The following is a 25,980-nucleotide window of genomic DNA, read 5'->3' as shown; positions in this document are numbered from 1 at the left end:
TGTATAAACCACTTTAATGATTTACCTGTGATTTCACTGGCATAAAGTCTCATGCACATGGATGCTAAAAAACGCGTTTTGCTTTTTTTTTTTTACATCTTTGAATGCACCTTCATGTTAGCTAATGTGTCCAGGTACATGCAGGCATTTTAGTGTCCTTTTTGTGCAGGGGAGGAAAAAATCACCCAGATGTGTTTTTGCCTTTTTCTACGTAAAAGCATTTAAATGTGCGCTTATACGTGTTTATTTATTCTAGTGACTAGAATACATGAATATTCCAGCCAATAGATTGAGCTTATGCCATATGTGAATAAATGCTCAACAAACTTGTCTAAATGCAAGATTAGAGGCAACTACTGGCAGCAAAAATGTTTCTAAACTTCATATGCCCAAATGTATGAGCAAATTCCGCCCCATCTGGTTGCAATTTCTCTGGCATCTGTTTTTCTGAGTTCATTCAAACATTTGCAAACATCAGTAAGCCCTAATAAAGAGGGCCTTTGTTTTGTGAATTATTAAATGAAAAGCTCAGTCCCCTTTTGTTTGGCTCCACGCCCCATCCTTCAGTGCCATTTTGATTATTCTGGTGAGTGCACAGTTGTGCCAAAGGGCTCTGTCCGGCATAGGGGTCTCGGAAGAGCCCTTCTATAGATATGCAGGAAAATTACCCAATATGTACAAATGTGGCAACGGTTTGAAAGTTCCATAACAGCTATCTTTTGTGCATGCACCTGGGGGGAACCTTGCGCATTTGTAAATGTACAGGAAAGCTGGTCATTTGCAAATGTGTCACGGGTCTCTGTCAAGATCCAGAGTCCTGTGGCACATCTGCACATGCACAGAATCCAAGACGGAGGGGGGCAGGGGACATGAACATCATACTCGCCAATGTAAGAAATGCAGAAGTGCTTGACAACTACCCCCCCCCCCCCCCAAAAAAAAACAATAAATATCCAAATGAGGGAGGGGGAGGCGGCAGGGCAAAATTAATGTTTGTTTAGGGTGAAGGTCTGCTTTAAAGCTATTTTGGTTATTATTTGGTGATTCATTTATTAATCCTTTTTGGTTTAAGCTCTGGAGTTTCATTCTGGAGTGAGTCACCTAATCAGAGCCTATGATCTTTTCAAATGTTTGTTGTTCTTCCCTTTCCCTACTCTGTATCAATATGTATTGAAATCCCAGCGCTTCTTGGATGTATCCCCTTGTAAAAAAAAAAAGAAGCCAGTGGCGACCGGGCCCTGGCATTCTGCCACTATCGGGGGGGGGGGGGCCCGCGGGGTTGCTAAACCCAAGGCTCTGAATGGAGAGCATTTCTCATAAACCTTCTCTCACGTACGGGATGACACAGCTGATCTGCTCTCCTTCTCCCCCCACCCCCTCTCCTGTGTGTGCTTTGCAGGAAGTCAAGTGTGAATCTAACAAGCGCACACCTCCCGCAGTACACATACGGGAGGAGGGAGAAGATCTGCTGTGTCATCCCGTGTGAGAGAGGAGGGAGGAAGGGGAGAGCAGAGCCAGAATTGATGGGCACCGATTGGTGGCACTGATGGGCATTGAGCACTGATAAGCAGTACCAATAGGTGGCACTGATGGATGCTGATAGGCGGCACTGATGGGCGCTGATAGGTGGCACTGGGCACTGACAGGCAGGATTGATGGGCAATGATAGGCAGCACCGAAAAGCAGCACTGATCTGTGGAAATGATAGGCAGCATTGATGGACACTAATAGGTGGAATTGATGAGCACTGATAATTAGTGTTGCCTATCAGTGCTGCCTATCAGTGTAAACAATTTACTGACATTCTTGGCAATTATCGTCTCTCCTTTCTGTACACTGACACAGCGTGGGAGGAAAGGGTTGCCGATACCCAGCAAGTCTGTTTACATGTGATCAGCTAATCACATGGTAAAGGGCTGCCGTGATTGCTCTGGATGCACATTCCAGGGGGCATATGGGAGGCAGAGTTCAGGGAGGATATCCATGGACACCCTCCCATAATTGGAAGCTCGGGGGTCAGATGGAGGGGGTGTTCAGGGGGGCCATCATGGTTTCTTGCACCAGGTCCCTGAAGGTTTTAGTTACACCCCTGAAAACAGCTGTAGTTTTTTTTTTAACAACACTGTATGAAGTAAAAACCTTAATGTCTTAAAAAATATACATAAAAATGTATGTGTGCAAATTAGTTATATAGGTATTACTAAGTCGACAGACAAATCACAGGCTGGTACTGTAAAATGTGGCTTGGGCATGCAGGCATCAGTGACTGCTGCTTATGAAAGGGTTATATACCAGTATAGGTTTACTACATCATGTTTTGCATTATTCAAAGCTATTGAACACTCATCATTAGTTTTCAACAATACGTACAGCTTTTTAAATTCTTTTCTGTGAAATTGTACTGGCTTTTCTTGGCTTAAGAAATCTGCACGGTGGCGTTTTCACTGCTAGTGATGAAAACAATTTAGAGAACAGACTCATTTGTCTGGAACATCATCATAAGAGGATTGCTGTAGTGAAAGTTCAATTTTCCTTGCTGTTAGGATCAGAGCAGATGTTTGTGTAGCCTGAACATTTAATTATTTGTAATTGCTTTTACTGGCAAAAAATACATTTTCTCCTGCTTTCAGGATACTCGTTGGCAGAGTCCTAGTTAGCCATAAAAGTGACACAAAAGAAAATATTTGAAAGATGATTAGCAATAAAAACATTTGCCTGTCTATCACAGATGACAATGTTTTTACTGAATGAATGTGACATTTCCCTGGATGCAGCATCATCATTTATAAAGTTGAAGTTTAATCTGTGTTCATTTTGCCTTCCCCAAGTCCTCCCTTCTCCCCTTTATCAACATGCGAATTGCATTTTTAAATAAAATATATCAATTTTCATTACATACTTTATTTTGGACCCAACTACATTATCATTGGGCATTTGTGCTTTTCTATGCAGTGCAGGAAGATCATGGCTGGGGGCCAGCAGGGTGCTGTACATAGCTTCCTGAAAGAGCACCCTACCTGAGTACTCCTCTAATGAGCCCTCAGCCCTGATGTAAGCAGTATGCTTCCTCGTAAGTAGAGTTACGTAAATATAATAATGACTATGACATGCTGAACCTCTATGATTGAAAGAACTGAAATCCAATGATGAAAGGGGCGAGACAGGGACCAGGAAGGTTGGGGTGGACATATCTAGATAATGCTAGACCTCCTCCAACCAGGAAATGAAGGGCAGAAGGATTGTATCAAGTAATTGCTACATAAATCACTTGATCTTACTAAAAATGGCTGCAGCTAGGAATGCTAGGGGGTGCTTTGCAAAGTGATTTCTCAACAGGATAAAGCATGGAGACGTGCATGGATGGGTGAGTTTGCTTTGAATAATACAAATAAAATTGAAACAGCGTTTTTGCTTTGTGGTGCTCATATACAGTTAAGTTTCGCTTTATGTAGGTGTGGCCCTCAGTAGACATAATGTGGATGCTGATAGGTGATAGTAAGCCTATTCTTCTGAACCAACCAAGTCAAGCTTCCAGTACCCTGCATTCTCCCCAATATATTGCTGCAGCTAACTGATCTGTGACTGCTACTCTTCTCTGCCAATCCCTTCACTGGTTTACAATACCCCACCGCATAAAATTCAAAATACTAACCACAACATACAAAGCCATCCACAACATCGCCCCCAGCTACATCACCAACCTCATCTGCAGATATCGCCCAAATCGTCCTCTCCACTTCTCCCAAGATCTCCTGCTCTCTAGCTCCCTTCTTACCTCCTCCCATGCTTGCCTCTAGAACTTCTCTAGAGCCTCTCCCATCCTCTGAAACTCCCTGCCCCAATATTTCTAGTCTGTCCACTTCAGGAGATCCCTTTAAACTAATTTATTCAGGGAAGCCTATCCCACACCCACCTAAGAAATGTACCTGAGCCACCCCCATCAGAACATCCCCTGCAGCGAATACCTTTCGTACCACCTCCCCCTCCCTTTAGAATGTAAGCTCCACGAGCAGGGCCCTCCTGTCCCTTCTATAGTGAACTGTATTGTAATTTGTGTTGTCCCCCCTCAACGTTGTAAAGCGCTGCGCAAACTGTTGGCACTATATAAATCCTGTATAATAATAATATAATATTATTATAGCTGGGCTCTGCACAGAAACATTTTACAAATGCCCAGCAATCCAACGGTGTTCTCCAGGGATCTGCTGCTCCACAAAAAATACCATGCTGCCATCTTCTGCCGTCCTCTGGGTTTATGCAGCCAACCCCCTCTCCTGATGAAATACATGCGCTATTGGCATAGTTGCCAACATTGTAAAAAAAAATGTAGGGATACTTTTTTGGCTGTAGGCAGGGTCACGTTATAATTAGGGGGCGGGGCATGCATTAATAGGCGTATAGGGGAAGAGAAAAATGTGGCATGCCAAAAAATGGGAGTGGTTTGCGTGAAATAGTGGGTGTGGCTTAAACGGGCGTGACTCGAAGGGGATGTGGTTAGAGTCTGAGATGCACGAGGGATGGAGGGAGAAACAAAGGGAGAAAGAAAGAAAGGGATGGAGGAACAGCAGGCCCAGATCCTAAACCACAATAGAAATGTGTATTTCAGAAAGTTTAACAATCAGCAGATAAAGATACTTCAAACACCTGGTGTTGGCGCTTCAATCATCCCGGCACCATGGTTGTTATGGTGTCAGGATGATTGAAGTGCATTATTATTACATTGTAATATAAAATTAAATAGTTCAACTCACCATAATGCTGAACCAGTGGGAGCCCCTAGTGTGTCACTTGTTACGTCGCCTGCCACCAGATGCCATCAGGTGTCCCCAGTAGAGTCCCTCCTTACATCTCAGGTGTCCCCAGCGGAGTGCTTCCTTACATCTCAGTGTCCCCAGTGGAGTGCCTCCTTACATCTCATGTCGGTCAGTATGCATTGTTGCAGTGTAGGGGTCCCTCTATGATAGGGGGTAGGTGAGTGTAGGGGTCCCTCTATGTTAGGGCGTAGGTCAGTATGCAGTGTAGGGGGTCCCTCTATGACAGAGGGTAGGTCAGTGTGGAGTGTAGGGGTCCCTCTATGACAGAAGGTAGGTCAGTGTGGAGTGTAGGGGTCCCTCTATGACAGGGGGTAGGTCAGTGTGTTGTGTAGGGGTCCCTCTATGACAGGGGGTAGGTCAGTGTGTTGTGTAGGGGTCCCTCTATGACAGGGGGTATGTCAGTGTGGAGTGTAGGGGTCCCTCTATGACGGGGTAGGTCAGTGCGGAGTGTAGGGGTCCCACTATGACAGGGGGTAGGTCAGTGTGGCGTGTAGGGGTCTCTCTGACAGAGGGTAGGTCAGTGTGGAGTGTAGGGGTCCCTCTATGACAAGGGGTAGGTCAGTGTGGAGTGTAGGGGTCCCTCTGACAAGGGGTAGGTCAGTATGCATTGTAGGGGTCCCTCTGAGAGGGGGTAGGTCAGTATTCAGTGTAGGGGTCTCTCTATGACAGGGGGTAGGTCAGTGTGGAGTGTAGGGGTCCCTCTATGACAGGGGGTAGGTCAGTGTGGAGTGTAGGGGTCTCTCTGACAGGGGGTAGGTCAGTATGCAGTTAAGGGTCCCTCTATGAGAGGGGGTAGGTCAGTGTTCAGTGTAGGGGTCCCTCTATGACAGGGGGTAAGTCAGTGCGGCATGTAGGGGTCCCTCAATGACAGGGGGTAAGTCAGTGTGGAGTGCAGGGGTCCCTCTATGACAGGGGGTAGGTCAGTGTGGAGTGTAAGGGCACCAGACTCCACACTGACCTACCCTCTGTCATAGAGGGACCCCTACACTCCACACTGACCTACCCCCTGTCATAGAGCCTCTATGACAAGGGGTATGTCAAGACACATCTGAACTGGTGCACTCACTCACAGGGCTGCTGTTAGAAATGATTGGGGCCCCGTACAGCCTATCTTATGGGGCCCCCACCCAATGAGGAAGGAAAGAGGGAGGTCAGAGGAGGAGGTCAGACAGAGAAGAGGGGGGGGTCAGACAGAGAAGAGGGGGGGCAGACAGAGAGGAGGGGTCGGCTGACAGAGAGGAGGGGTCGGCTGACAGAGAGGAGGGGTTGGCTGACAGAGAGGAGGGGTCGGCTGACAGAGAGGAGAGGTCGGCTGACAGAGAGGGGGGGGGTCTGCTGACATGAGTGGGGGTTGGCTGGCAGAGAGGTGAGGGGTTGGCTGGCAGAGAGGGGAGGGGTCGGCTGACAGAAAGGGGATGGGTCGGCTGACAGAGAGGGAGGGTTGGCTAACAGAGAGGGGGTGGCTGACAGAGAGGTGGGGTCGGCTGAGAGAGACTGACCACAGGAGACAGAGACACACAGCGAGAGTTAGGACTCACTCTGGCAGCATGCAGGGCTGGCGAGATTACCCACAGACAGTCCAGCCCTGCATCCACATGTGACCATCTCCTCCAGGCAAATCACAGACCCTCATGTCCTCCGTCCATCCCGCACATGACCTGCTCGGCCAATTACGGAACACCCACAGATGCCCATTGCTGAGCTCAATGTTCTGGTCTTCTGGAAAATGGCGGGTGGCACAGACATTAAAATAAAAAAAATCTAAAAAAAAAAAAGAAGAAAAAAAAAAAATCGGGGAAAAAAGGGATTTCCCGGGAAACACTAAAATCAGGAGTGTGATGGACCCCCGTACTCAACAGGACTATGTCCGCCGTAAATGCTTCCTTTGTCCAGAACCAGCACTATCCAAGACCCCTTATCTCACCCAGTCATTAACTCAATGTAGGGTGAAAAACATCAAACTCTTTATTGAAACACATGTACAAACAGATATACAACTCAGGGGACAATCACCCCTCCCTTTGGAATTCAGGGTGGGGGAAAACTGTCCAATCAGCAAGGAGAGCTGTTCGAGCAATCCGCCCCTCCCCCTCTCCACCCTGCCCCCAGTCCACATGCCAGGAACACAGATACAAAATGTCCATCCCATAATGCATTTCTCCTAAGGCAGACAAACACAACAGAACAATGGGACACAGACACACCCCAAATTATCCCAGCAAACAGTCGACAACAGCATGAGACAACACACAATATATACAACATTCCAGTGTTACTGTACAGCGAGTCGGACTAGCACAGATCAGACTGGAGTTCTTGGTCACCTTGTGCCCCTAATGGACACAGGATTATTTACACATAGGAGGGGCCAGGGGAGCTAGACACAGAGTTTCCAGAGCTCTCCAAGGTAAGCTGGGTTCCACAAGCACCCCACCCAAGGTAACCCCCTCCCCCCCCCCCCCCCCCATCACAGGGAGAATACAGGAAATTCAGGTACTTAACCCCCCCCCCCCCAAATAATGGAAAATATCCATATGAAGAGGAGGGTGGTAGGAGAGGAATAAGAGAAAGTGGGTGGAAGAGCAAAGGGAAAAATTTGATTAATGTTGCACCATTAATTATCAAATGTGTTTTTATATAATAAAATAAATAAAGGATCATGCCAGTAGACTAACTGTGCTTGTCCTCTCTGCAGAATGTCTGGTAACGAGGTGATTCCTCTACCACATATCTATGGATCCAGATTCAAAGGAGTTGAAGTGTTTTGTCCCATGGAACCACCTCCATCTTACGAATCTGTGGTTGGCCAGAGTCATTTACAGGAGGTACTTGTTCATCTATTCTATCATTATTTAGGTTATTATTAGATATTTAGAAAGCTCTGATATTAGAAACTACAGATAGTATATTCCTATACTGTACAAAATCATCTGGTATATTGTACAGCTTTACAGTGCTTCCATGCTTTCAACAAATAACAAATAGTCTACTGAGTCTACACAAAGGTTGTGGCAGTTCTTCAAAAATGACGACAGTGTGCTATATTCGAGCGCTTCACTGTGATCAGTTAGGAAGAATCAAATGTTTAACTTTGCTGCTAATTTGTCAGTGTAGTGTTTTTGTCAGTTTGCTGGAGGGTGTGTAGCTGTATGGGGCGCATCTCATGTCACGTCTCCAGAGACTTTTGGAAAGGTACTTTTATTGTAATAGTTATTAGTACATTACATTGTGCTAGTGAGCTTATTTACTTAGATTTAGGGCTCTTCCACACAGAATGGAGTCTGCTTGGATCAGCAGGGGATCTGCTCACAGATCCCTTTCTGACTGGAGATGAGTGGGACAGGCGTCACATCTGTGCCCGTTCAATTTATGCAGACCCCGTTGAGCTCTATGGGCAGCCGGGTGTATACGAACTCCATTGTTCGGTTACATCAGGCTACCTCCAATCTGCTGCACCAAAACGGAAAAGGATGCAGTTCTTTTCAATTTTTTTACTGGACCTGTTTGGACTCGGAGGTAGGTGTAAATGGACACAAATCTGTTTACATCCCACTTTCCATAGGGCTCCATGGATTTTTTATTCAGGTCCGCTTAAAAAAAAAAAAAAAAAAAAGACAGGCGGACCTGATCAGATCGCCTGTATAAAAGACGTCTAAGGTTTACAGCCACTTTAATTCCTTCACGCCAATATAACACATGTATGCGGCCTCACTGGACTGGGGCCGCATATATGTGTATCTGTCTTTGTGCTGGGAGTGTGCCGCACGGGGTCTCACCAAGAGTCCTGGGTCCTGTACTAACGATTGCGACCTGGAACTCCTGATTCTGGGTCATCTGACTACCACAGTGATTGATCACTGTGAAGCCTGCCCCTGCATTTCTCTCTCTGTGAATGGAGAGGAAAGATACACTGTATATGTAAAAATAGAGAAAAAATACCTAGATCAGGGTTTTACACATATGTGGTATCGCTGTGATAATTTATTTTGGGTTGTTCTTTGGTGGAAGGTATTACCAGTAACAAGAAATAGACAGCTAGGTTTTTTTTTTTACTATTTTGGAACAGTTTTCCTTTGATTAAAAAAAAAAACTGAAGATATCAATTACCATTTACCACCAAATTAAAGCCCAAAATGATGCTTAGGCATAAATGTTTGTTTTACCCTTAGGCCCATTAGGCACTTCATGTTCCAATGAAAAATACATTGTAACCTTATTAATATTTACAGGAAACAGATGTACAAATACCAGACCTTGTCCCCAGCTCTGAAGTAGAACCGGACAGTGTTCCAGCTACTTCAGGTACCTGTCTGTTTTATTACAATAATATTATTTCTCACTGTTATTAAAAAAATAGTTGGGTTTCCTTAAATTTGATATAGCATGAAGAAGCAATAAAATATCCAATCTTTTAAATGTATCTACGTAGTTCACTTAGGTTTCTTAGCTGCTTAGTTTATTCTTATTTATTTCCAGTACTCGTATAGCATCAAGGTTTCACACGTTGCATTAGGCCGGGTACACACGCGGGGACTGTTCGCTCAACTTTGTCCGCTGAACAGTGTTTCGGCGGACAGTCCGCTCGTGTGTGGGCTTTCAGCGGACAGTTTCAGCGAACAGTCTGCTGAACAAAGTTTTTCGGAAATTCCGAAAAACTGTCCGCTGAAACTCTGTTTCAGCGAACAGTCCCCTCGTGTGTAGGCTTGTTCGTCAAACTAAGTTCCGCGCATGCTCAGAAAGGATTTACACGCCGAAGTTTGCATTGCAGTGTATAGGACGTCGTATTTTCCGTCCCGTCGTACGTGCCGTTCACGTCATCGCGCACGGTTTCAGCGGACTGTTCGTTCGTCGTGTGTGGGCAAGTCCATGCTAATTTTGAGCGGACTGTCCGCTGAAACTGTTTGGCGGACAAAGTTGGGCGAACAGTCCCCGCGTGTGTACGCGGCCTTAGTGTCTTTAGATTCATTCGGACTCTGGCAAATTTACCAAAGGCAAATAGACTGTCCACTTTGCAAGGGAAATTGCACTCTGCAAGAGAATTTGCCACAGAGCTTAGTAAATGCCAAGTTTCAGTTTGCAAAGACTATCCACTCAAACAGGGAAAACAAAAAAGTAAGTTTGATTGCACATGATTGGATGATGGAAGTCAGCACTGCTTCACCTCAGTCAATAAGCTCTGGGGAAATTCTTTGCAAAGCGAAGCAGCTGATTTGCCTTTAGTAAATAAACTCAACAAAATTGTGTAAAAACAACAATAGCGTCCACTCCAATCTATGTGTTACTATTGCTGGAAAGCAGGAAATTGTAAGAATTACAACTACACTAAATAAGGTAAATAATAGTTAGTCAGGTTTGTTAGCAGACAGTGTTGCAACGTTGCAAGAACGTGCTACACGTTACTGAGAATATCACTGTAATAGATAGCTGCCATGAATTAAAACTCATGAAGTAAAGCCTCATATTACCAGAGTGTCATGAAAACTGCATGTTACTGCAGGGAAAATTAAAAAAAATAGTTTTTTTCTTGCACATAATTGGATCTGCCAGACTAGGCTCTGGGGCATATTTCCTTGCGAAGTGTAAAGTGAACAGTTTGTTTGTCTTTAATAAATCAACCCCAATATCTATCGAATGAACTCACAATATGACGTCTCTTCCAGAGTCATAAACATACCAGTTGAAATTTGGGAAGAGGCCGATTACCTAACAACAAGTTTTGTAATTGTGGGATGAAAGCTACATAGAGGTCGGGAGAAAGTACAAACTCCATACAAAAAGTGCAAACTCCATACAGAAAGTGCTAGAGGTGTGACTGAAACGCAGCACTGCAAAGCAACCACTTTTTGGCCCTTAAGGGCTGTACACATAGGCCAAATATCGGACAACATTTGGCTCGTGTGTAGGGCAGCCGGTCTGACAAGCCAGCCAAATGCCTGGCTTATGTCTAAGGGGCATGACCTAAAAAGATCTGATGATCGGCTGACCAGTGTGTTAGTTCTGGCGGAGGTGTCCCCCTGTCAGAACACAATAGCTCAATGGGGAGATTGCTGTACTAACATGGGATAATAAGTACTGCAGCTCCCCCTAAGCTCTCACAGTTTTTTTCGATCAGCCCGCTGTGTTGAACAAAAAAAATGCTAGTGTGTACTAAGTTTAACCCTAGAATGTTAAATTCGAAGCAGCTGGCAAAAGAATAAGGTAAATACAGACTTTTCCATCATGGAGGGGAATTTTTGCACATAGGGCATTTTTATAGCTGATTATACCAGCGTCAGACGTTTTTTGTTTGCAGCTTAAAGAGGAAGTAAACCCTGATGGGTTTACTTCCTCTTTGATTCCCTGCAAAGGCAAAGCGTAATGTAGTAGTCCATTATGTGTCACTTACCTGACACAGGAGCCAGCGAAGTCACCGCTGTCCCCTGTAGTCCGGAGCATCCATCTTCTCAGTGGGTCTCGCTGCTCTGCCGCTGTCATTCGGCAAAGCCGCGATGACGTCACTCCGGCGCATGCGCACGGGAGCCGCATGCACCGTAGACAGCGGTGCCCGTCTTTTGGCAAATATCTCCTAAACCGTGTAGGTTTAGGAGATATGTCTTTGACCTACAGGTAAGCCTTAATCTAGGCTTACCTGTAGGCCAAAGTGGTTTGTAAGGGCTTACAACCACTTTAAATACAGTGTTAAGCCATGTCAAGCATTTTTTTTGTTTTTTTGACATGTAAAAATCAATAGTTCCCTATGAGAGCCGTCATTACTGATCCAACTTTCAGTCCATTGATTTGAATAGAAGTCACATCTAAGTTGGATCATAATGATCCGACTTGTGGTGCGACTTGTTTTCTGAGGATCTTAAAGGGGAACCCCACAACAATATTAATAAAAATGGCGTGGGGTCCCCCCAAGATCCATACCAGGCCCTTTGAGTCTGGTATGGATCTTGAAAGGGAACCCCACGCCAAAATGAAATGGTGTGGCCCCCCCCCCCAACATCCATACCAGACCCTTATTCAAGCATACAGCTGGGCAGGTCAGGAAGGGGGGGCAAGCGAGTAACCCCCCTTGGACCATACCAGGCCACACGCTCTCAACATGGTGGGGTGGGTGCTTTGGGGCAGGGGGCCCCCGCCCCAAACCACCTTGTCACCACCTTGTCACCATCTTGACTTAGAAATCCTTGCTGGGACAAGATACCACCGCATGAGGACCTTATAGTTTGCCTCCAGCGCTACAATGTTATGGGATGAAGATTTTGTGTTGGTCTATATGTTTGCCCAATATTCATCATCCAGCTTGATCTGTAGGTCCTTGAACCACTGTGCAGAATAAGAAGGGAGGTTAGCTGGCGGGGAGGTGAGGTGATTGTAGAGACGTGATATGATGCCTGGAGCATGTGGGTATGAGTTGCAAATACCTTCATAGATTGATAGGCCGTCCAAAGAGGAGCAAAAGCCTATTACTATTTGGGCAAAGTGGGCAATTTGGAGGTAGCGGAAGCATTTATTAGGAGGAAGTTTGGCTTGAGACTGAAGAGCAGGAAATGTTTTAAGGGTGGTATCAATGACCAGATCACAAATTCAACATAACCCTGCTTGGGACCAGAGCGGAAAAGAACTTTGTTCGGTAAAGGCTGGATAGAAAAGTGGGTGGCCTAGGAAAGAGAGTAATGGGGAGTGAGGAGAAATTAATTTGAAAGGGCCACGTAAGCTGTCCCATAGCCTGAGAGAGTGGCGTGTGACGGGGTTGTTTGTAAGGCCACGGGTTGAAGAGGGCAGCCATAATAAGTTAGACACCACAAGGAGGAAAATCGCTTCTAGACTGACCCATAGCTGTATTTCAGTTTTTGCATGTAGTAGGGTTATTTGGGCCAGCTGGGCTGCATGGTAATAGCGGGTAAAGTTAGTAAGTCCTAGGCCTCCACTAAATTTGCTTCGGAGGAAAATGGATCTAGTCACCCTAGGTTTTATGGAGCCCCATATGTATTTAAGTACTCGGGTCTGAATGATTCGATGGAAATAGGAGGGGATTGCGATCGGGAGGACTCTAGAGACACAGAAGTTTTGGGAGTAAAGACATTTTAAAAGCCTCAACCCGTCCAAGCCACGTGACACAAAGCGGCCGCCAGGCATCCAGCAGGGAGGACAAGTGTGACAGCATAGGGAGATAGTTTGCCTGATAAAGAAATGCGGGATTACCAGTTAGTTTTATCCCAAGATATGGTATTGATGATGTAGACCAGAGAAAGGGGATGTGGTCCTGTAGGTGAGTGAATTCTTGTTGTGGGAGAGACACATTGAGAGCCTTAGACTTGGATTGATTAACTTCTAAACCTGTTATATTAGCAAATTTGTCCAAGATCGGACTGAGGTTTGGGAGTGTCATGCGAGGAGAGGTTACGGACAGCAGTGAGACGTAGATGCAATTTCCAATCCTTTGATATCCGGACTCGCTCTAATCAAAGCAGCTAGGGGCTCGATCACTAGAGCAAAAATTAGGGGAGATAGGGGACATCCCTGTCTGGTCCCCCTTTGTATTTGGAAGCTATCTGAACGAAAACCCAGAGTACTTAACATAAGCTTGTGGTTGATTATATAGGGAGCTAACCCATTGTAGAAAATTTGGACCGAAGCCCCAGCGACGTATGATAAAGTGCAGATAGGGCCAGGAAACCATATCAAACGCTTTCCTTATATCCAAGGATAAAAGGTGCATTGATATTTTACGAGGTCGAGCTAGATGTTGGAGTCGCATGCTCCAAACGAGAAGCACCGCCCGCATGACCCTACTCCCGGAAGTGAAACCACCAACACAGTGTGGAGCATCACGGAGTGTCCTCCCCCTGCGTCCCTACCACCTGGAAGCGCTGAACACCTACAGTACCTCCGGGAAGCTTTATGACACAGGACCCAGGATAAAGGACTCCCTCCATCAGGCCGTGACATCTCCACCACCCGGGATACACGCAAGTGAACGGACACTAATGTTACTATGCTGGTTATTATCTACTCAAATCTGAGTGTTCTTAACCCCTTATAAATAAATTGTTGTATAACACACGCTGTACTTAGAGGGTGCCGTCCTCTCTCCTTTTTGTTTTTGTTCCAGAGCCTCTTCTAGCTTTTTTTTGGACTGGCAGCCTTCTATGCTCTCAGCACCCCATATCCTCATATGGATTAATGCTTCAACTTGAACTGTTACTATCCACATTACCACCTAGCTTCCCTCTCACCCTCCCCCCTTAGTGTATCACACCCTGACGATTTTTTACTTTTTTCTTAATTAATCATTTTCCTTTATATTGTATGTATATAGCTAAACTCTGAGTGCGCCATATTAACCCCTTCAGGCTTTTGCTTTATATAGTTCCTCTAGCTTCTTGCGGAACTCGGAGTGCACTTTAAAAGGGTTGCTAGTGTGAATATGTTTATCTAGTCGGAGCCTAATGGGATCGTGAACTCGTTCCGGGTGACGAAGGCGCACTGCCAGGAAGGTATCCAGCTTGTTGGCCTTAGTATAAATGGTGTAATTGGATCTGCATATGGCCTTATTGGCCAATTCAGCCAACAGCAGGTCCAATTCAGCTTTGCCCTTTTCTAAGGCTATTATATGGGGTTCAGTAGAAGAGGACTGGAATTGAAGAAAGCAATGGTGGAAATCCACTTCCAGTTGGGTTAGTTGTAGCTTTTTATCGCGATTAAGATGAGTGGACACGGAGATGCATGTTCCCCCGGATTACCGGTTTGTATGCTTTCCACAGTAGGACAGGAGAGATGCCAGGGGTGGAGTTGTGTAATAAATAATCTTTAAGTGCAAGTTGAATATCTAGACAGTACGACTGATTGGTGAGGTGCACCTCATTAATGCACCAGGTGCGGTTTCTGGATTGTGGGACCAGGGAGGAGATTGTGGTAATTACTGCACAGTGGTCCGACCAGGTGATAAGTTGTTTAGTAGAGCCGAGCAGGATCGGGGAGGATGCAACAGAAACAAAAATCTAGTCAATCCTGGAAAAGGACTTGTGAGGTTAAGAAGAAAATGTATTGTTTTTCTTAGAAGGGTTGCATTCTCGCCAGGTATCAAGCAAAGAGGCTTGTTGAAGGAGTTTCCGAAAGCGTATGGAGTATTGCTCAGGGGCATAAGGAGATTTGTCTAGGTGTTCTAGGTGTGGCTGTAACACTAGATTAGAATCACCACACAGAAATAGCGTGCCTTTGCAGTGAGTACGTATCACTTGGAACAGATGTGAAAAAAAGGGGTTTGGATTACTATTTGACTATTTGGGGCATAATAAGAAAAATAGTGGTTTCTACATCTTGTAATAGACCCACCAGTATAATTTATCGGTCTTCAGGATCCTTAATCTTGGTTAATAAAGTAAAGGGAAGAGTGTGATGAAGGGCTATTAAGACGCCTCGCTGTTTCATAGTGGCGGAGGCAGTGAACACTTGGGGATATTGAGGGCTAAAATACTTTGGGGTTGCTCGGACTGAAAAATGGATTTCCTGTAGGGCCACTATGCTAGCTTACAGGGACGCAAATGATTGAAAGGCCTTAACCCTTTTGTTAGGGGAGTTAAGACCCTTAACATTTAGAGAGAGTATGTTCAAAGGGGCCATCTGGGGGCATATGGAGAATTATTAAGAGGTACCTCTAGGGCTATGCCACCCGACCAACTAGAAAAGAGAGGGAAGGAGAAGAAGCAAGAGCAAAGCGGAGGAAAGAGGAAACAAGAGAAATAAAAGGGTAAGAGAGGAGTATTGTAGGGCACACAAATGGTCATGGAAAAGCAGAGAGGTCGGACTTTGTTGCATGACCAAATAGTGCACAGACTCACCAGCAGGCCAGCCAGCTGGAGGGTGGGCGCACCTTAAGAGGGGGGAGCAGTGACAGCTCCCCGCTGCAAATGGGAGATAACAAACCTAATCATGAATGTATACTCTTAGGGAGTTAACAGCTTACCTAATATCTCAACAGAAACAGTAATATAACCTATCATAGTCAGAACTACAACTGTAAGGTTATTATACCTCAGAGTGGGAAAAGGGGAAGAAGGGTAGGAGAAGCACACGGAGAGCTCAAAAAGGTGAGGCAGGGAGGAATGGAAGGTTAGGGGGAGGAGGGGAGTATGTGGAGGGAAAGGGAAGTAAAGGGGGAGGGGAGGGGAGGGGAGGGGGGAGAGGGGAGGGAAAAGAAAGGGAAGGAAAGATAGGAGGGGGAAGTGAAGGGAAACTAATGTTCAGAACAACTTGGGCTACAATAGGTAAATGTCTGTGCGGAATGTGACAGCATAGTTACAACATTATAGCTTTAAAAGTGAGCATAACAGAGGTATAGATCAATTAAAACCTATAAACCAAAAAGAGCAATGAGTTATCAGACGGAATATACATTCAACACCAGGTGAAAGAGAAATAAATCTGAACCTGTGCAACCCCCTGAGGGTGGAGGGGAACTGCATAGGTCACCCCCAAACTTTGAAGGCAAACCCACTACAGAACAGTCCCCCCTGTATCTTGATTGAAGAAACATTGTCAGATGGCATGTGGAATTTCTAGAACTTCAATCAAGAGTCCACTGTCAGTACAGGGGAAAAAAGCAAACTGAGCAAGTTATTTGAGCACACTCAGTGGGGTATATATAACTGCAGGTCATTGGTGCCATCCTGAGGTGAATGGGAAAGGGTCCCCTTCCGAACTGAAGAAGGTCCTGGTTGGGGCCGTTTTGGAGTGGCAGCATATGGATGAGCAGTAGTGCGGGCTGGCGTGTGAGGTAACATAGTCTCTGATTGCTGGGCTGGGGTGGACAGATGAAGGGATTCAAAGGGCACATTGAAGGGATTCAGGTGATGTGCAGGAGTGTTGCTGCCCTTGGCAAGAGAACTGCAGGGCATAAGGAAAACTCCATGTGTATTTCAGCTGGTTCTGCACTAGGATTTGGAGTTGAGGCTTCATCTCACAACGCTAGGCTATTGTAAGGGGGGCCAAGTCAGAGAAAAGTTGGTAAGTATGGCCCTGGAACAGGAGGGCGTCTTTGTTGTGAGCGGCAGCAAGTAGTTGTTCCTTTGTGCGGAAGAAGTGCAGTTTAATAATAATGTCCCGTGGTGGAACATCTGTTTGATGGCAGGTGAGAGCCCTGTGAATTCTATCAAATTCTAAATGCTCTTTCGGTATAGAGGGTGAAAGCTCTTGAAATAGGACAGTGGAAAAAGATTGCAGATCATCTATTGTTTCAGTTATGCCGCGTAAGCACAGATTGGATCTGCGGAAGCGGTTCTTTGCATCTTCTAATCGTGAGAGAAGTGTGGCGTTCTCGTCACGGAGAGCTGCCTGCTCTTGGGCCTGCTCCTGGAGAGTGAGTTCAATATCGTCCACCCTTGTCTCCAGGTCCCCTGCACATTGGCCTTGCTCCCTAATCTCACGGGACACTCTATTTGTGATTTGATCTGAGGTAGCTTTAAGGGCCCTCTGCAACATAGCTTCCATATATTTGAGAAAGTCTGACTGGGACATACCTGAGGGCAGGTTAGGGGAACCGCTGATGTGAAAATCAGCTCCGTCTTCATCGTCACTGTCAGCATGTCCTGATCTGGCTGGGGAAGTGGCATGCTGTTTAGCAAAGGCCTTTGCCGCCATTTTGGAGGAGGCGTGGGCCAGAGCTTCCTTGATGGGTTTTGGCTTGTTCTTGCCACGGGTACCCGTCAGAACCATCCCGGGAAAGGCTGTGATACACCGAGAGGTGGTGGCTGTTGTAGTGGGGTTGCTGGGAACTCAGGTGCGCGTCGGAGTCCCGATAATGCAGCTCGAAGTACGGAGCTCTAGTGGAACACGTCTTCCATGTCGAGCCTCGTGCATGCGCCCCCTATCCCGTAGTTTTTAAGATCAAATATACAACTATGTTGGTGTCCCTTGTTAATTTTACATTGTATTTTTTTAAATGTAACTGCCTACTCCCAAACTGTCATTTGAAGTAAAACACATAGCCAAGTATTATTCTACACAATTTTTTTATTGTGCATTAAAAAAAAATATATAAAATTAGACATGCTATCTGCCAATAGAACTTAACCATTCTATGCATTCTATGCATCCAAAAACATAGAAAATATACCAAATCAAATCATTATTCAACCAAAAAATAAAATAAAAGCCTCATGCATGTGTCCTGCTTCTTAATATAGGGGGTCAACAATGCCAAGAGTTGGTGAAAGCAAGGGTCCGTCATCGGATGATTTTCGGAATTATCTCTGTGCCTATTCTCCTGCAGCTCCCACAGCAAAGGCATATGACATAATTGGTCACAATTAATAAAGCAAATATATTTGGTCCAAGAAATCCTCCTCCTCCTGTACCTGGACTGGTCTTGGGTCAAAGCCATAACTCCAAGGCCAATAATAAATAATACGGTATCTCCTCCGATTCCGCAACATATCTGGTTGATGAACGGCCGTATAAGAACAAAATGAAAAGTGCGAAATGAAAAGCACGGAAGGAAAAGCGTGAAATTAAAAGCGCGAATCAACACTCACCAAACTTCTACTAACAAGAAATTGGCAGAAGGAGCCCAAAGGGTGGCACCCGACGATTGAGCTTCCTATTTATCGGCTCATAGTACGTCTAGTACATCGCTACGTTCGTGTTTGTTGGCCAAAAATTGTGTACCGTTTGTATGCAAGACAAAATCCAGGCACACGCCCTTCAGACAAAAGTCCAACGCTTTGTCTGCAGAAAATCCGATTGTGTGTACGAGGCTTTAGAGCTAAAGGCACTGCTGCTATTGATTTTCATAGTTGTGTCAGTTAGCATGTCTTCTGCTGGTCACAGCAGTTTCTCCCACTGACCCCAATGTTACTACAGGACACAGTAGAATGCCTAACTGCTTGCCAGAAAGATGGGTATTTATCTACTTTTGCAGGGCACTTACAGTTTTATTTATTACAGTTGGCTACAAGGTTGGGTTAATGGGACATTCCCAAATGTGCTTGACATCATGGAGGATCTGTGGATGTTGTCACTGTGCTTTGCATTCCCCTATGTCGGCAAGCAAAATATTAACATTTCGGACAGGACACAGTAGGTAAAAAATCTGTACAGCCAGAATAGAAAATAGCTATTACAGTGAATAAAGTTTATGATATAATTGTCCATGTGAGTATGTGGCTAGGCATATATGTTGTGTTCTGTCTGCCTCTGCACCATCCTTCCCATACGCACCTCTCCTTGTTTTCCCGCTGCTATCTAGCACGTCTCCTGGCCATCATTATTTGTGTTGACCCTGGTTTCCACTGTCCATATTTGTCTGGGGTGTTTGTAATATTCCTCTGTCTATGTAATGGTGTGTGTCCATTTGCTATTTTGTGGAACAGACTTATCTGTTTCCAATCCTTGCTGTGATCCACCATTAGACTTCTGCTTCCTTCTACCTTGTGATTTCTGTCTTGGTAAGCTTTTGTCTTGCTTTACTTTGTCCTAGTGAATTCCTTTTGTCTACATTTAGTGTCTGTATTCAGGTTGCTCTCATTACGTTCCAGTGTCATGTTGTTGTCTTTATATATATATATATATATATATATATATATATATATATATATATATATATATATATATATTCTTATCATTAGCACTATGGCTTACCTTTCTTGCTCTGTTCTTGTTCTGTCTTACTCCTTCATAGTTCCTCCTTTCTTAGTTCTACGTTTTATTTTACTTTGCCCCTTTAGTTTTTGTTTCATTGTCTGTCCTACTTGTTTCTTAAGCGAATGCTGCAGCTCATATACTGTATGTACAGAGGGGAAAATTATTTGATCCCCTGTAGATTTTGTATGTTTGCCCACTTACAAAGAAATGAAAGATCTATAATTTTTATCATAGGGGTATATTAAATATTAATATATAATTATAAAATCTATTTATATATATTAAATCCAGAAACAAACACATAATACAGATGTTATAAATTGAGTTGCAGTTCAATGAGTAAAATAAGTATTTAATCCCCAAGCAAAACATGACTTAGTACTTGGTGGATAAAACCTTGTTGGCAAGCATAGAAGTTTTCAATCCATAATTGTGTATGTATTGTGTATTGTGTTATCAATGGTTTGTTTGGTGACTGTGGTTCCAGCTGCCTTGAGATCATTTACAAGCTCCTCCAGTGTAGTTCTGGGCTGATCCTTCACTTTTCTCATGATCATCCTTATCACATGAGACAAAATCTTGCATGGAGCTCCAGACTGAGGGTGTTTGATTGTTATTTAGTTTTTCTTTCATTTGTGAATAATCGCTCCAACAGCTGTCTCCTTCTCACCAAGCTTCTTGCTGATGGTCTTGTAGCCAATTCCAGCGTTGTGCAGGTCTACTATTTTGCCCCTGCTGTCATTTATCCGCTCTTTGGTCTTGCCCATAATGGTGAGGTTTGAATGGAAGAAAGAGTCTGTAGACAGGTGTCTTTTATACACATATAAAGTTGTCGTTGGGAGCACCTTTTTAAATTGACAGGACTAATCTGTGTACCACATGAGCACATACTGTAGCCAGTCTGTGGGAGCCAGAATTATTGTTGGTTGGTAGGGGATGAAACACTTTTTTTACACACTGAACTTCAGCTCATTAATAACATTTGTATCGTATGTTTTTTTTCTAGATTTATGGTTGATATTCTGTCTCTATCATTTAAAATACACCTATGATAACAATTATAGACCCTTAATTTGTTTGTAAGTGTGCAAACTGACAAAATCTGCAGGGGATCAAATAGTTATTTTTGCCACTGTATATAGAATTTACTAGGGGCTGGTGTCCTAATATTATGATCCATAGGAATATACAAATGCACTTTAAAGAAGGGGACTAGGAAGGTCAGAAGAGAGAACACTGCACCACTCAAGACAAACCAAAAATATAATGGCTTATGAGTTCTTAATGAGCCCTTAGAACTGCAGGTGATGCTGTTTCAAACAATGCAAATACACTTGTAAGTATAGTCATGTTCGAGGCTAAGTTTTCTCTTTGGATTGCCAAGGCTGTGCGGTGTCCACAACATCAATCAAACCTAGTGTACTAGTAGGTTAGAGCCCTAAGCAGGTTTTGAATTTGTATTTCTGAAACCCACCCTCGTTACTTAATCACACTTGGTTCTGCAAGGCTCTGTGATAGGCTTTCTCCAGTGCCCTAGTGTGGAGAACACCACAAAGGCAGGGTCGTCTTTAAGGCAGGGCAAAAGGGGCAGCTGCTCTGGGCCCCATCATTGTTATGGAGCCCAAACCAGCTGCCTCATACTTGCCAACTTCCCAGTTTAAATTCCCTTGTAACTTGAAGTCTTAGTCCCGTGCTGTGTCCCAATATTTCAGTGTGAAGTTATGTTACTAATACTGCCCAGCTCTGCTCTATTGCCATGCACAGATGACTCACCTGCATACCCTGTGTTTACATGTAAATAAGCCGCATGCATATGTAAATAGCGGCAACATTTATATGTAATAGCCACGGACCGCTGTATTGATATGTAAATATAATATTTTATATGTCATGCCCCAGTGAGGTCATATCCACCATCACTTCTGCTGAATGCTGCCCACTGGGGAGGTAAAGGGGTATACTTGGAAGTCCTGCCTACAACTGTGGTCATTAAGCCTAACATCAGCCTTTTCTGCAAAGGCAAGCAAATTGGAGGTGGAACCCTTTTTCAAGATAACATGGTGCCACAGCACCGTGAATTTTGGTGCATGAGAATACGCACATCTCAGTAGATGCACAAGGGTGTCATTAACAATTATTGGCACTGCTGTGTATCTGCTAAAGGGCAGCACGTTTCTGTGGTGTCAGGAAAGCAATTTTGCATGCATTACATTGGTGGTCAGTGTATATCTTCTCATTACATTGGAGCTTGGTGTACAATTTTTTTTATTCATACTAGTGGCCAGTGTAATGGTCCACCTTACATTAGTGGTCAGTGTAAATCCCCATTACATTGGTGACCAGTGTAGAAACTCTTCTTTCTATTGGTAATCGGTAAAAAAAATCCAAACTTGCATTTGGGGTCAGTTTTGATTCCCCCCTTACATTGGCGGTCCATGTAGAAACCCCCTTTAAACTGAGGGTGAGTGTAAATCCTCTTTTACATTGGTGGCCCTAGCCAGTGTAGTTTCCCTTTATTGATTGTTGATGTAAAATCCCCTGTTACATTGGGGATCATTGTACATTTTCCTTTACATTGGTGTTAAGTGCAGAATAGCCCTTACACTGGTGGTCATTGTAAATCCCTCTTTACATTGGTGGCCAGTGTAAATCCTCCCTACCATTGGTGGTAGGTGTAGAAGTGTCACTTTACATTGGTGCTCAGTACAAATCTCCCCGACAATGGTTGTCAGTGTAAATAAACTCTTACGTGGAGGTCATTGTATATTGCCCCTTACACTGGTGGTTGGTGTAAATGCTCCTATTATATTGGTGTCAGCGTAGAAATCCCTCTTTATATTGGTGGGTGGCATAAAATCCCCCATTACATGGTGGTCAGTGCAAATTCCCCCTCACATTGGTGGTCAGTGTAAATCCCCCCTCACATTGGTGGTCATTGTAAATTCCCCATTACATTGGTGGTCACTGTAGAATCCCCCATTATATACTTGCCAAAGATTTCCAGCTTTGCTCTACATCAGGGATATGCAATTAGTGGACCTCCAGCTGCTACAGAACTACAAGTCCCATGAGGCATAGCAAGCCAGCCACAAGCATGACACCCAGAGGCGGAGGCATGATGAGACTTGTAGTTTTGCAACAGCTGGAGGTCCGCTAATTGCATATCCCTGCTCTACATGATTCAGAGCTTGCCGCAGTGTACTGCCTCCTAACTAATCTCATCCCCCCACCACTGTCAATGATACCATCAACCCTCCAGCATTGCCACTGACCCCCCCCCCCCCCCCCCCTCCGCCAGCATCGCCACTGATCCCGGGAGTCCTAGGATTCCTAGGGGTTTTCTGTCTATTGATGGGTCCCCTCACCTCCCCAGTCCATGGTGTGCAGGCAGTGAGGAGATGATGTGCTGTAACCTTTAGCAACCAATTAATGAGCAGTAATGATGTGCATTAACCTCTTGCAACCAGTCCTTGAGTGGTAAGGATATGCAGTAACCTCTAGGAACCACTCAGTGAGCAGTAATAATGTGCAGTAACCTCTAGCAACCAATTAGTGATTGGTAAAAATGTCCAGTGACCTCTAGAAACTGTGATGTATTGATGAAAAATGATCTCTAGCAGCAAGCAGACGTCATGTGCTGTAACCTCTAGCAAATAATCAGTGAGCCATAATGTGTGCTGTAACCTCTAGCAGCCAGTCAGTGATTGATAATGATACACTGTAACCTCTGGCAAGCAATCACAATTGCTGCCTGATCTGATTCAGTAAACTGATTTTTGGGCCCCTTTCGCGCATGCAGACCGCTGATTTTATCAGTTCAGTCACGTCAAAACAGATGAAGTTTTCATCCGTGCTCATCAGTTTTTTTTTATCTGTTTTTCATCCATGCTTATCAGTTTTTTATCTGTTTTTCTTCAGTTTTTTTTTTTACATCCACTACCAATGCAAACGGATGAAAAACTGACCATTTGTCAGTTTACATCTGTTTTTCGTCTGATCTGTTTTTTTTAATCGAAGAAAAATAGAGCTTTGATCAGTTTCAGTTTCAAAAAACGGATGATGATGGATGCACATGTAAACTGATATACATGGATGATCATTCATTTACATCAGTTTTTCCATAGAGATGCATTGACGTCCATTTTTCATCTGTCAACGGATGGATGAAAAATAGACAAATGAGAATTATTCCCTCCCCTTCCCCTCCTATATACCTTTTTATGTTCCTCCCTTACTATATAATACTTACTATAAACATACTTTAGAACTTATGGTCAAAACTTTAAAATCATATATTTTCTTTTAGACATATTTATATTTTCTTGGGATTAAAATGTTTAAAACTCAGCTATAAGAATGTTTTCAAATTCTAAAATATATAAGGCCATTTATTGTCATTTCCACGAGAATATCTTGAAATTCTTCTTTGCTTTATATCATCTGTACTTCAATATGTCTTTTTATTTCTGGTATCAAATAATTTGTCTTATATTCTGTACATGTAATTTATTTTAACATAAAATAAAAACTTTTGAACGAGAATGTTTGTTATTTATTGTACATGCTCCTCTGTAAAGTATTTGTGCATAGTAATATACTGTATTTTCACTTTTGGGACCTTGGAGAATGTATCTGTTGACTAAAATATTGGTCTTCAAATAAGAATGTGTTTTTCAAATGGATGATTTAAATATCTCATGAAAAGTTACTGATAAAAATGGCATTCCTTTAAGGTTCCCCTAAACTGAACTATCTTTTAATTACAGAAGCTCCCTGCTGTTCCAATGCAGAAATTATACCTGCACAAGAATGCAATGGACAATCACCTACAAGAAATACCCCAGTTGCTGTACCTCAACGTAAGAGGTCACACAGTGAGCCCGTCATTCATGATATTCCTTTTAGAGGTAATGTCTTATCTGTGAGTTTCTTTTAGATTGTTGATGTGTGATCTAATACAACCAGTCTAAACACAGCAGTGGCTTGAGAAGTGCTTGCACATATCATATTAACATCAAAAGTGAGCCTATTTCAAGCACAGGAGGGATGGAGATTGCTAGAATTCAATATCTGTACAGCAGACTGACAGAGCTGTGAAAAACTCTTGTTTAGTTTACCTTTGCCTGAGTATGGGCTCACAGCATCAAATACTGTAGGTGAATGGATGAAATACATAAGCATTGCTAGACCCTGGCACCTGGTGCATCTGCCCTAGGTCTCTTCCCATGTGGTCTGGTTTTGCATTGCCCAGCACTGCCACTTTGCTGAAGTCTCCGCAGAGCTGAAGGTAGTGCCTTATGCGGTTTTCCATCATAGTGGCAATGTCTGCTAAATTACTGTAAAGAAGTTGTAAATGTAAATAATTTTTTACCTTAATGCATTCTTTGCATTAAGGTAAAAAACCTTTTAACGGTGGAACAGAACCCCCCCCAAATACTCACCTGAACCCAATCTGGATTCGGCACTGTGCACGTCTTCAGCTGCTCTTCTCCCTGGTCCATGCTCTCAGAGGCTTGGCTGTCAATCAAAATCTGTGGAGCTGTGTGTCTGAATAGACGCAAGCAGCGTGGCTCGGGATCAAGCATGCATGAGTGTCCCCATAGGAAACAGCTTCCTATGGGAGCACGCGGCGGGGTAGAGGAGCCAGGAGCGCCTATAGAAGATGAGGAGCTGCTCTGTGCAAAACCATTGCACAGAGCAGGTAAGTAAAACATCTTTATTATTTTAAAAAAATAAAACCAAACCTTTACAATCACTTTAAGGCTCTGCATCAGACTCCTTCATCAGAGTGAATCAGCATGAAGAGAAGTCCTCCCAGTGGGATACAAGGGCAGTGAAGGTGAAGTATGCCAACAGTTTGTATAGATATATTGTGTGTGTGTTTTATATATACTGTAGGGGATCAGACTCAATGCAGGGACAAATTCACAGTTTCTTTACGCACAGTTTTTTCTCAACAAAAATAAACGTCTGCTCTACCGAGCCTTACTGTGTCCGTAGTCTGACCAGGCCTTGGTTTTATAGTAAGTGTCCTTAAAAATGCAAATACTTTGTATCCAAAATCAGGGATAAGCAGCCATGCTCCTAGTTGCCTCCTCACATGTAGACACACTCTCTCCCTCTGAGAGCTAGGACCAGCTGCCTTAATCAAAAGAAAACATTAAACTGTGGTCCATGAACTTGGGAGTCTGTCCCACCCAGATATCTATCAGTCTCCCAATAAAACCAGCCCAGGAACAGACTTTACCAATACAGGGTAAAGAACTATACTTCTTCACCCTGATGTCTTTGCTGGTATTATCTTAGATTGCAAATCTTAGAATCCGTGGAAGAACATATATCCCATCAATCACTTTTCCTAAAATTTTAACCTGTTTCACAGGCACCCTGCTACAATACATATATATATGTGTGTGTGTGTCTTTGTGTATAAGTGGGTCTGTACTGTATATACTGTACTGTATGACATCATATACTTACCTTACCTTTATACAAACATATCGACTGTCTGTGCTTTGGATTTTCATTGACACATGTT

General features: G+C 43.9%; 1 protein-coding gene across 3 annotated transcripts in view; it reads left to right on the top strand.

Annotated features, from left to right (window-relative positions):
• The window catches only part of ENTREP1 (endosomal transmembrane epsin interactor 1), a 133,627-nt gene that overhangs the window by 87,448 nt on the left and 20,199 nt on the right, over positions 1-25,980 (top strand). For all 3 annotated transcript variants that reach the window (XM_077474968.1, XM_077474967.1, XM_077474969.1), the window contains 3 exons: positions 7,510-7,639; positions 9,044-9,116; positions 24,209-24,349. In XM_077474968.1, the coding sequence (XP_077331094.1) occupies positions 7,510-7,639; positions 9,044-9,116; positions 24,209-24,349 (344 nt within the window). The remainder of the gene's footprint in view (positions 1-7,509; positions 7,640-9,043; positions 9,117-24,208; positions 24,350-25,980) is intronic.

Source organism: Lithobates pipiens, unplaced genomic scaffold (assembly GCF_037356315.1).
Source record: "Lithobates pipiens isolate NorthernLeopardFrog02 unplaced genomic scaffold, aLitPip1_a1.2 Scaffold_13, whole genome shotgun sequence".
NCBI lineage: Eukaryota > Metazoa > Chordata > Amphibia > Anura > Ranidae > Lithobates > Lithobates pipiens.
The sequence above is the reverse complement of the archived record's forward strand: the minus strand, read 5'-3'. Positions and strand labels throughout refer to the sequence as shown.